Source organism: Anopheles coustani, chromosome 3 (genome assembly GCF_943734705.1).
Source record: "Anopheles coustani chromosome 3, idAnoCousDA_361_x.2, whole genome shotgun sequence".
In the NCBI taxonomy this organism is placed as follows: Eukaryota; Metazoa; Arthropoda; class Insecta; order Diptera; family Culicidae; genus Anopheles; species Anopheles coustani.
The window spans coordinates 91,289,036-91,301,572 of NC_071288.1; the positions used below are offsets into that span (position 1 = coordinate 91,289,036).

General features: G+C 44.9%; 2 protein-coding genes across 2 annotated transcripts; one reads left to right on the forward strand and one right to left on the reverse strand.

Annotated features, from left to right (window-relative positions):
* The first annotated feature begins 1,801 nt into the window (after positions 1–1,801).
* On the forward strand, positions 1,802–2,227 carry LOC131269395 (uncharacterized). The gene has a single exon (XM_058271744.1). The coding sequence runs from the start codon at positions 1,802–1,804 to the stop codon at positions 2,225–2,227; it is 426 nt and encodes a 141-aa protein (XP_058127727.1).
* Positions 2,228–2,409: 182 nt separating this feature from the next.
* LOC131272308 (Y+L amino acid transporter 2) lies at positions 2,410–10,179 on the reverse strand. The gene is made up of 8 exons (XM_058273991.1): positions 10,113–10,179; positions 6,298–7,044; positions 4,854–5,072; positions 4,517–4,787; positions 4,328–4,448; positions 4,037–4,240; positions 3,811–3,960; positions 2,410–3,671 (listed from the first exon to the last, which is right to left on the reverse strand). Exons 2-8 carry the CDS (start codon positions 6,605–6,607, stop codon positions 3,435–3,437), a joined length of 1,512 nt encoding a protein of 503 aa, XP_058129974.1. The 5' UTR covers positions 6,608–7,044; positions 10,113–10,179; the 3' UTR covers positions 2,410–3,434.
* Positions 10,180–12,537: the final 2,358 nt, after the last annotated feature.

The following is a 12,537-nucleotide window of genomic DNA, read 5'->3' on the forward strand; positions in this document are numbered from 1 at the left end:
ACCGTGACTCAGGATTCGCCGGAAGTTTCTCACGCTCCTCGTTGCCGCCCCTTGCATAAGTGGAGCAATTACGGTGCTCAAGAGAGTGGCCGCCCGGCGTTCGTGACACTGAACATGAAAATTGCGGTGAAGGTTGATTGCCGGGCGTTAGTCAGCAAACTCCCCTGCTCTTGCAAAGATTACCACCAGTTCGTTAGCCGTCCTGAAGAAACGTTGCGGTTCCACCGGGCTTGCAATCCTTTCCGTTTACCGTCACTGGACAACGAACGGTAGGCGCGAAAGGGGTGTGATTTGATTAAGGCAATTTGATATCGTTTTATGAATTCTCTCCCGACGCGCCATGGAGGACGGGCACGCGCAAATCGCGCCCGGTGACGTATGCACGCACATTTTATCATCGATCGTTTCTTGTGGCACCCTTTATTCACGCTGCACGGCGTACCGGAGCGAGGGCATGCTGGACACAAAGAAAATTAATATGTACCTCCAACAGCGTCCGGCTGACCAAAAATAAAAAAACGACTCACCAGAAGATCGATCTGCTATAAACTTATTAATGAAATCCTAAACTTAATCAGGGGTCGCCAAATTCCAGCTGGCGAGAATGCCTATAGCAACTGAAAGTACAAAAAAGATGGTTGTAGTCAAATTGTGTTTACAATAGAAAAGATTGGTGAAATTAAAATAAATTTTCCAAATTTAGCAGTTTAATACTGAAGCTACTAAAATTGGCAGGAAACCTATTTTCTTTGTTTAAAATTAGTAAACTGATTTAAGTTAGTTTCTTTTCGCTTATACCTGAAGTTCTGATATCGCAAGCATGAAATTTGCCCTAAATCTTCAAAAACGTGTACCGACCCCTGGCATTAGGAGCCTGCTTCACTTTAAGGGGTAAATCCACTCTATGCCATAAAGCCATAAAGCCTACTATTTAACCCTGGAAAATAATTCACCTTATTCTCGTTACAATCCGCATTTATTCGCGACAATCCGCATTTTTTGTCGCCGGCCACGCGCATACAACAAAGTTGTGGAATAACAAACGTCCAACGGTCACAATGTGCGGTTCCCGCCCGGGGGTTGGTTTCGCCCGGTTGGAACGCCCGGAATGGTGGTGTGGCAGCAGGCGTGAATACCAACCAATCTCGCGTGCCCCGGATGGATTCAATTAGTATTCGTACGGTGGTGGTGCCACTGTACCGGTTCTGCGCAGGCGACAGAATAGTCCCTGCATAAATCTGACACTGGACGGGCCCCGGGCAGATTGATGCTGAGTTAATTATGGTTCGATGGTACGAATTCGCACCGTGGACGTTGCATTATTACAAATTAGTGACGCAGATACAGTTTGTGACTTCACAATTATAATGCTGATCACAAAGGTGGCATTTCAAAATTGGATTAAATTCCGTTTATTTTCGGCTTTAAAAATTTGTTTAGCGTGAATCGTTTAAAAAAATAGGAAGAAATTTGAATGTGCCCTAAACATGCAATTAAGTATATTTTTCATTTTATGGAGGAACGGTTGCAAAGAAAGCTGAAGGTAGCTGTTACTTAACTTAGAAACCAACGACACTCAAGTTATTCTTATCGGTAATATCGACCCGATAAGCATTCAATTCCTGATTGCCACGAGATTTATTCAATTGTGGTAGTACATACAGACAAAGAAATCGCGATTGCAACCTAGCTTCTAGTACGGTAACAGGTACTGCATGAATTATTTGTTAAAGAACACTCCCTGAAGGTGCAACGCGCTCCGTCTTTTTGAGTTCTTTCCCTCCGTTGACCGTGATGGAAAATGGAAAAGAGTTACACCATCTCCAAAATGGTGCAGTACGAGCACACGTGGATCATCGAGCCCAGTTTGCTGGAGCCACACTGTCCCCGGTGTGAAGTTGTGACCGGTCCTGCAAAGTGGGAGATTAACGGTTGTTTGGGTGAAAGTCAGGGAACACCCGGTTGTACCAGCTGCAGTGGCCCCTATGTGCAGCTGGTGACTAACCAAGCCCAGGCTGCCATGATAGGGATCCGTGAAGAAGGATTCGATCGGAAGATCTACCTTCCGTGCGATCAGTACTCTCTACAGTCGGATCAAAAGTTACCCTTAATAGTGATGGATGCGTCGAGTGTTAGCTGCACAGGTCGGAAAAAACGACGAAAAATAGTGAGCACATTTTCTATGTACGTTAACATTTCCGTGGACCCGAAGGAGGTCAAAAGTTAACCCGAACGGTGGCGTGTTCCTTTGCAAAACTAATACTATTTTTAACGTTACATGGGGTACCTCTTTTACGTATTTATTTCAACTGCTAATAAATTGTTCAAAAGTGTTTAACTGATAACATAGTTTTGTCATCGAGTTCCACTTCATATTTCTCACTCTATCAACTGTTGCCCGATAACGAATGCATTAAACGATGGTTTATTATAAGAAGTAAATTACAAATCACTTACAGTCGAAAAATATTCTTAAAAAAATCCCCTGTTTCAAAATAGTGGACGACAGTCTTCGAAACGCTCGCACTGTGTGGTTCTGCTGTGTTGCACGAGGGTGGTGCATATACTTGGCTTTTGTTTGTAATGTCTCACTCCTTTCCCCTATCTGGTTTTCCAATTGTCTAGCTAAGATTCCTGTTGAGCTTTTTAATAGCGTATTACAAAAGCGTTAGCGATACAGCCTGTAACAATCAGGCAACACTTATTTTCTTCCTCATACATTGTGCAGCCCTACGGTGACTTTTGTGCCTGCGCTCCCGTCGTTTTGTTTTCTGTTCACTTTACTTAATAGTTATGAAATCTTCACACGAAACTGTCGTCTCCCATACCTGACTCACTTATGCTATGCTTGAGAGCTTTAACGCGCGGAGAAGCGTTTTTAACAAGGCCTTAATTGGTCACACAGGTTGTCGGTTTTGTTTGCCCTACACTGTGCCTATAGTATTTCGCTTTAAGCATAAAGCTACCCTTCCACGTTAACGCACTAGAATCTAGCTTTATGATTTCATGCCCTCCCCACGGAATACGGAGATACTGAGTTTATGTACAGTGGTTCAGTGGTGATATGTTGACAAAACGGCAGCGAAATGGATGAGATTTTTTAAACGCTCAGAGCAAACGATACCTTGTCTCGAGCGTTGGACAAATAATGTGGTTCCGCAGGGATGGATTGCAACGCTGTTGCTGCTGGACACAGAATTTGCCGACATTTGGTGATGCATTTACGATCAAAATTTAACCGAAACCGACTTAAATCCAAAGATCAAACTTTTCCCACTAGAGAGCACTGATTTTGGTAAAAAACGGCGGGTTAAACTTTTAAGTATGTGGTGTATGCAATTATCCACACCTCGGCAGACGAGTTCTGTAACCAATATAGGCAAACAAATTCCAATCCATCCCCTGCGACTGACCGTTGGAAGCAAAACACATCTCTAGTCGATCTTCTCGCTGTTCGGCATGCACAGGAACAATTTGCAGCAGAATGTGTTGAACGCTTGCGATTTCTGCGTCAACCAGCTCCAGGGTTTGCCAATGGTGATGTAGTACACGGGAATGCCCAGAAGTATGACCAGCGTGCCAATGCCAACCTCCATCGGTGACTCAAACACGGAGAATATGACCAAAAATCCGGCCGTCAGCAGAAATACGATGGGTGCTACCAGGGAAACCTAAAATAGATAGAAGAACATTGTTCAATGAAATTTCCCTTAGATTAAACTTCAAACTGGTTCAACAGGGTAATATACTATTGAAAACCGTGTTCACCATTGAAAAACATTTTCACGGTGCATTAAAGCCAATACTAACCTTAATGGGTCGATGTTGATCGGGCGCCGTCTGTCGTAAGCGGAGCAAACCGGCCACCGAGATGAAGATGAACAGAATCTCCACGTAGCTCACGTAGTTGATAATCGCAAACACGTCCCGGATGAACAGGAGAATTAACGTAAGGGCACACTGTCGAAGGAAGAAAGTGAGAAAACCGGTCAGAATGATTGAATTTCGACATCTTTTTTCTCTTATTCGAAAGTACCAGAAACAGCAGCGAAGGGATTGGCGTGAGACAATTGATGTTAATCAGCGAAAGTGCCGCTGGCAGGTGTCCATTTCGGGCCCCGACGAAAAACAGTCGTGACGAGGCGAAGATGGCACCGTTCAGAGAGCCGAAGGTGGAACAAGCGACAAACAGTGGCATCGTCCAGGCCATGAAGCTGAGCATCTTTTCCGCGAATGTCACCTGGAATGCAATAGGTTGGAAATCAAGTTGTCACTGATTGCTATGCCTACTGTGGCGTACAGCATATCGCCACTGCTTACTACTTACCGCAACGGCTTGAGATGAAAGCATCTCGTCGGGAGGCAACACGGCAAAGTAAGCGATGTTCGTAACCACGTAGATGATCGTAACGACGGGCATGCTGATGCAGATCGCTCGTGGAAGATTTCTGAGCAGGAAAGAATAGGAAACAAATTATCGAAATTCATACTCTTCCTGGGACATTTCTTCCCCTACCGGTAAGGATCTTTCAGTTCTTCGGTGACAAAGTTGAGATAGTTCCAGCCGGAGTACGAAAACAACCCGTTGTAGAACGCAACCGCGATGAATCCTGGCTGCAGCTTCGAATTGGCAAAGGGCGTTTCCAGTAGTTCCGTGTTGCCACTCATCAGATGCCACGCACCAGCGCCGGTGATAACCAGCAACGCCAGCACCTTCATGCCGGTGAACGTCTCCGTAACTCGGGTGACCCATTTCACGTTACGACAATTGATGGCGGTAAGCAAGCCTACCAAAAAGAAGGAAAACTTTTGCATTAAAGTATCCTTCATGAGGATAGTTGAATCGGTCTTACATGTGATAATGGCGGCGAGCAGACGAACCGACTCATACGGTGGCTCGCAGGTGGGCCACAGTGGCTGCAGCAAATACTGCGCGAACGTGATCGCCGTAATGGCGTTGCCAGCGGGGACGAGGATCAGCAGGGCTACCCAGAGGTACAGAAATGCCGGTAGCGGCCCAAACGCTTCCCCAATGTACGCGTAATCTCCACCCGACTTGGGAATCATCGTTCCTGCGAAAAGGAAAAGAAAGAAAGGAAAACATTAAAGAAACTGCACAATGTGATGCGCGAAAGGCTGCAGAAGGGGCAGATAAAAACCGGTTCCTGGAGGATGATTTAAAGCATGCTTTTCTTTTCGGCACTCCGGTGAAGGATTGCAGTTGAATTTGGAGGTTTGCTAAAAAGGAAGAGGTTATTGTATGCTTTTCGTTTTCTGTTCCTTTTCGAATGGACCTACTAGCGAGACGTTTCGCAGCATGATGTCTCGAAAAAGGTACAAAATTCCCGAACATGGTAAAAGAGGAACAAGTAATTTTTGGCATTTTTGCACGCAATTTTGCTCATCTGAATTTATCGTTCCGAGACAAAGTTATTGGAATAGCGTTTGTCGAAGAGGAATTTAAATGATCTTTATAACGCATAATTTATAAGATTTCTATGAACTCAGTGGGTTGTCCTATGCCGAGATTTAAGTAGGTTTTAGTGTGTTTTATATAAGCAACATAACACTAACAACACTAACATTGTATAAATGAAATTGAAAAGCTATTTTTTATTTTCCAAGAAATTTATGTAAGAATTTCCTCACTCAAGAGATTGTTTCATTTGTACACTCCGTTCTTTTCCTTATGACAAATAAATTTTCCCAGAAGCCTTATCTCCGGTGGGATTTTAATGCCATAAAACTGTTGGTTATATGAATGGTTCTAGCAGGAGGACATGTGTTATCGGACGATGGGTTATGACCAACTTATTTACGAACTTTATTCAACTTCGTTCAGGGCCACCACGCATAGAGATTTAGTAGCGCAATATGAATGGTAGCAATTGAACCGGAAACAAACAAAAAACAAGTACCACAACCAAGTTCCGGTTTCGGAACTGATAACATGTGAGTTTGACATGTGGCGTAGGACTCTGATTTGAAAGCAACAAATATCACATATTTCATCATTTTTTCTTCCCCCCTTCGTTGAAGATAAGGGCGTATTTTTTTTTCTAATTACATAATTTTATCTATACCATTTGCCTCTCTCTTTTGGCATGTTTTTTTTAGCATTGAAGATTATTATCGTACATGGGGGTTTTGATACACGAAGCCTATTTCATGGCCATTTGGCGCCACCTAGGAAATGTATGTGAGCATGTGGCGATTGTAATTTGCTTTCACTCGCTGAAAGAAAACATGGAATGCTTCCTGGAACTGATTGTCACAGCTTAGCTTGGCGCTACTTACCGAGTTCGGCGTAACATAGTGCACCGACCATACTGAGCACCCCGGACAGTATCCACACGATGATGGCCTGCCCAATGGAGCCCGAGTACAGCAGGACGCCCTTGGGAGAGACGAAAATGCCGGCCCCAACGATGACACCGACAATGATCGCGACGCCATCCATCAGGCCCAGCTCCTTCTTCATTTTAATCCCGCCACTACTGCTGTCCCCTCCATCGGCTGAGGTTCCTTCGACGGCCTTGCCCTCATCGCTTTCCCGCCGGAAGCCCTGCTGGGCTGGCCGGATCTCCACGTCACCAACTTTCGCCATCACTGTTCCGTACCAATATTACTTCTCCTGGGATACTAGCACAAACTGCACACACTGGCACTTCAGTTTATTGTCGTTGTCAGCTGGCGCCGTTCACTACGTCGTGTACGTGTTGTTTTACACTAAAATACACCGGGCACAGTAATTGAGCAAATGCGGAAGGCACCACGTAGCAGTCACTTAGTATAAAGGCACCGAGGCAGCCGGAACCGTCGATAAATGCACACTATTAGCCATTAACTGACAACTATCAGCGTGTTTCTATTGAGCAGATGTAAAGTTTCTATGATCGTCGCTGCCATTGCTGCCGGTCGTCGTCGGCCGAGTTGAACGATCGTGTTGGTGGTAACACCCAAAAATAAAAACTGCGGCGATCCGACGTTGCACCTGCAAGTACTCTGCTGCTGATGTAATATTCAGTTTTAAGTGTTCACAGGCTAAAAAGAGAGAGAGTGAGATAGCGAATGAATAGATAAACTCGATAAGAAAAACCGGGCTAAACAAACACCGACGCAGTTGCGTGGGATTAGAACAAATTAGGCACAACACGCATGTGATGGAGCAATAATATCACATCGAACCCCCGGTATAACCCAAATCCCATCGCCAAAAACGAGTCCACCATGTGGTCTCAGCAGTGAATTGGAGAGAAAATGGAAAACATATTGCAAATAGGAAAAAGCGACCAGTCGAGATTTGGAGCGAAGGCAACTGAAAAACGTGGTTACTTCTTCCCGATCGGGTCATGCCGTCGTTCTACTGATCCGTTCGAAGACCCCGAAACGAGGGCTAGGCAAAAAGCCCGAAACGATCCGTGTCGGGCCGGCAGATGAATCGAATTGGTAGCGTGATCATCACGCACACGATCGACGTCAAACAAGTGGATTGATAAGCGAAGCGGATACGGTTCAAAACCTGAACGGCTGGGCCAAAAAATTGGTTCGGGAGAAAAAAAAGGTATAATGGTACGATGGTACAGAGGTTCATGTTTACAGCCACAAAAAAAAAATCTAAAAAAAAAACAAAAAGCTCAGATGGACAAGAAAACCAACGACCAACGAGTCCCAAATCCCGCGATCTGCACCAGTGATCAACGCTCATGAATGGAGCTGCAAGAAGAAGGAGCAAATAAACCACCGCGGATAGGAAGGGAAACGTCTGCTTCGAAACAACACGCTGTAGCTGCATTATCGCGGCTCGCTTGACCTACGCCGGCTCCCCCCAGGGACCCCAAGCAAACACAATCTGTGACCGCTTTCCGGCAGCGCGGAAGTGCGATCGTCGGCGTAAGTACGAGTGTCGAGCTCTCCTCCACTAATGTGACATCAGTTTTGGGTGGACACGAATAAGGTTTCACATAAACAAAATTTATGCAAGTACACACACTCACACAATGCTGACAGAAGTGCTTGTTGAGCAGATTCTACATTATGCCATGCGTTGGCACGAGGGAATTAGTGTTTTCATTAACGGTAAAATTTATTATTATGCCAGACAGGAATGTGCGATTCTCTGTACCGGAAGCATGCACGAGGATGGAATGTTTTGGAATTTTAAATTCCAAAATATAAAACGATGAGCACGCAACGTTGAGCAACAAATGCTATCCTGAATTGGCCGGGCACTTCACATGCAACACGTGTTTGGCCCTAAGGCACCTGCAGGAAAATGGATTACCCAATTTTGATTATTATTTGTTTGTTTTTGGAATATATAAAACATCAGAACATCCCGAATTCCATATGCCCTTGGCCTGAGCTCAAGCTTTACCACGTCGTACCTAAGACGTAGAACATTGCTTAATACTCGACCAGCCACCGGTCGCGCCAAGCACATAAAGCCCCAAGAAATCATGACAAAATAACCACACAAACGCCATCCATTAGGCGGGATAATTCAATCAAAATCACATCCACTTGTGACCACACAATAAATCATCCATGCCTTTCATCCTCGTACGTGTGTGCGATTTGCACATGGTGCTCCGGGACCTCTCGGAGTTTTGGTACGTAGAGTCAACAGGGACACCCATTTGAGAAATCTAGCCGGACAGATTATACCCTCCAACGCGACACCTCTGGTGGACGGGATCCGTGCTTTGGAGGTGCAAGGGCTCGGCGAAATGGACCAAGAAGCAGTGTTGGCAACGTCATGGTCTCCAACGCGCAATTCCTTTTATAGAAATTGCCTGCCTCCATACTTGGACCAGAAATGTGTGAATATCCAAGCAGCCTGCTCTGCGGTTTCTTAAGCTTTAATCTAGTTAGAATAGGAGGCTGTGAAGATGAATTGGACCGAAATATCTCCTCTTTCAAACGCAATTGCCGCTCTGCTAGAGCCGCGTGGAGAAGGGCGCAATCTGACGTGTACCGAAAATACCTTCCTCCAAACCTACCGCCCACTACCACCCCCTCTGCTCCAATGATCAACGATAGGAGGATGGCGCAAAGTGCGATTTTGCTAGGGCACCGGACGAAATCGATGAAACGGAACCTCCGTAGCCGAGCACTACTGGCACTGTGCGAACGTATAGCAACGCTGTTTCCTACCCTATACACGTACCCACTTCAATCTATTAGTGGAGCAAATGGGACTTGATTAGAAGACACGGTGTTCACATCGCGGTGTCGTCCCAAACCGGGACGGAGGATGTTGACGACGGAATTCGGAACGCACATGCCGTAGTCCGTTAGCTCTAACCGGGTTTTATAGAACACCTTTGGTACGGATATTGCGGACCAGGATCATTTCGTAGTACGTTAACTCTAACCGGGTTTAGAGAACACCTTTGGTACGGATATTGCGGACGAGGATCATGTCGTCATCAACAGGTAAACACTCTGAACGCAAGGGAAGAATGTCGGCTGTACGCTTTCGCGCAGTACTTCGTTTGCATAAACTTTTACCCCTTTGAACTTCAAGTGTACCCTCTCTCCGCATTTGCCGTTAGGTATGAATCAGATTTCAGAAAAATCGATTCTGAAACTGCTCCTCGATTGGTTCCAGAGCTGTTGCAGTTACGCTGTGTGTGATTTTACCATGGTTTTTCGAGGGGATTTTTTCTGAAAGGCATCTCCAACGAAGCATCTGATATTGCATCATCCTAAATTAAACAACCAACGACTCAGAACAAGTCAGAATAAATATAAAACCTAGATCTGGTATTTGCTTTATGATTCTTTTGCAATGAAATCACGTCTGAAGAACATAACTACCGATATTGTTAAGATAAAAAAGATAAGGAGACAGCCAACATGCTTTGCACTCTACTATGATTGCTTTCCACCGCGTCGCGGCCTACTTCTTTTGGAGAACTACAGAGAATTTCAATCGCTCCACGTGGAGGTAGACAAAAAAAAATATCACCAACGCCAACTACTCCACGATGCACTGACGGTGTGCAATATGTAACTACCAACTTTTCCTCCAATCGATTGCAGTCCCATCCACGTGGATCAAGACGAAAGGGGGATTTCACTTTATTTTTCTCTGTGCAAATTTTTACCATGCGTTGTTGTATGGTGTTTATCCGTCGCTTGTTGCAGCTGTGGCAACCAACAGTGGGGGGGGGGGAGCAGTTTGTTTTTCGCTTCACCCTTTCGCGCTCCTGTTGCCCGCCGGCTACACTGTTTCCTAGCGGTCTTGTTATTCCAACGACGTTAGCGAAAGGCACGGTTCTTGGAAAAAAGTGCTAACGTTTATGTTAGTTAGCGCAGTCTACAGAAAAAAAGCCCCTCAATGAACACACATGTCTGGGCACGACATCAATGGAACGAAACGCCGGAACTAAAGCGAACCCGCTAGTACGGTGCGGTACGGGAACGCGCGGTAGAACTCATTCTCGAAACCGGAACAAACTAAATGGTAGCGACCGGTCGGACCGCATAACCGGGGAACTAAAAAACGTGCGTCCTTTCCACACTCGCGGCGTACAACGACTCCTAACGAACGCCGGCAGTTTGCTTGTCTGAACCATTTTACTGCACATGTGGCTCGATACTAATGTTGTGTGCGTGAAGCATGCGCCTTCACATAAAAAATATGTTGATTATGCTGCCGTCTTTGTCGTCGTTCGGTGCGCGTTGCGAGACTACAGTAAATTTCAGTTAATGCCAAAATGGCAAAAGAAATCATGATTTTGGTTTCATCGGAATTGTACCAGAAATAATAACATAGTTGCAAAAAGACCGATACAAATTTACTGCTATTTAGAAATTACTTTTATGATATGCAAAGAAATGCCGTTTATGTTTTGTGATGTGAGTTTTGAAATGAAATATACTGTAAATGATGCACCAGAGCGAGAAAGCACTAGCGGAGCAACATAATCATGCTAAGAGACCAAGCTGTGAAAGGGCAAGAGAGAGAGAGAGAGAGAGAGAGAGAGAGCAATAGTCGGAAAACGAAAGGACTCTTTTCCCGCTCTAGACGCAAAAGAGACAGAGCTAAGATGCACCGGAGTGCATCGATCTCCGAGCATCACATTATGTTAAATATTTTGGAGAAACAAAAAGTTTGCCAAAGATCATACCTGAAATATATTTCAATCCAGGTGTTAGTTGTCTGTTGTCGGTTTTCTCCAGCACACTCCATGAACGGTTTTGTTTTCTAACTGAAAATTCGAAATTGTATCTTTATTTTAACTTTTTTCGTTTTATGTAGAACGGTATGATTTAATTACAAACTCCGAATATGATTTGATTTAACGAACAGTGCCACGTGGTTGATCACTTTATCATTTCCATGGTTCCTTGACATGATTGTATTTAGCCAAATCTGGAAAGAGAAGAATTACGAACCTTAATCATGATAATTCATATTTTCCTTTCAGAACAGTACGGAAAGCTTACAATAAAGCAGAACCCAAGAGAGCGGCTCCTGCTGCTGCTGGCCGTATGATCTGCTGTGCGAGAGTTCCTGTCCCAGTCAAAGATGTCAGTCCCAGAGGATCTAAAAATATCAAAATAATAATAAGGCGCGTGGCAAGCACATGCGAAATCGAGGTGAAAGTGTGATTTTGGACGTAAGAAATGTTGACGAACCGCTACGACGAACCGCTTAACCGATTCGGTGGAACCTGTTTTGCGATAGCAAATGGCTCGGTGTGACGCACAAGTGGCCGCGCCTTAGCCTTCCGAAATATAATTTGTCATCGAAATCAACACTTCCTTACCAGAATACGATGGACGGTTTGCGTATGGTTGGTATTGGCCCGGTCGAACCGCTGCTGGGCCTGGGTAGGAACCGTACTGTGAAGGTTGTTGGTATGGTGGTAGCTGTTGTTGAGGTTCGGGATATTGCGGTTGATAATACTGTGGTTGTTGTGGGGCTTGTGGTTGTTGTGGAGCTTGTGGTTGTTGCAGAACTTGTGGAGCCTGATTCTGGGGTTGTTGGTTAACGATCGCGGGTTGGTTATTTCCCTGTGATTGGTTTTCTAAGGCACCTGTAAGAAAAGGGATTGAAGTATGAGTATAAGTTTTTTTTATTGACCGTCTTTTAACATCCGGGTGGAGAAAAGCTAAACAAATTCCTAGATGTAACGATGATCGATTTTTGGACCCGAAAAAAAGCAATCTAGATACTTTAGCGATTTACAGAGACTAACACTTTTGACTTACCTACTCGCTCTCCAACAACTAAGTAGTCCAGTTTTCCATCCGTAGCAAATGCTAATACAAAAGAAGAAAAAATTTGTTCAACTATTAATTAACAACTCATTCCTAATCTACGCACACCCTTTTACCTGCCGGTTGTATCTCAATGCCCGGCCCAGAATCAGGCACCGGTGAACCTTGGCACATCGTAACGAAAAGGGCCAAAACCAATCGATTGACCAAAATTACACGTCCATTTGCGCGTGACATCATAATCTGGCTTCGAGCACCGTTTGCGAACAACACCTGTAGCGAACTGATCAACAACCGAAGTGA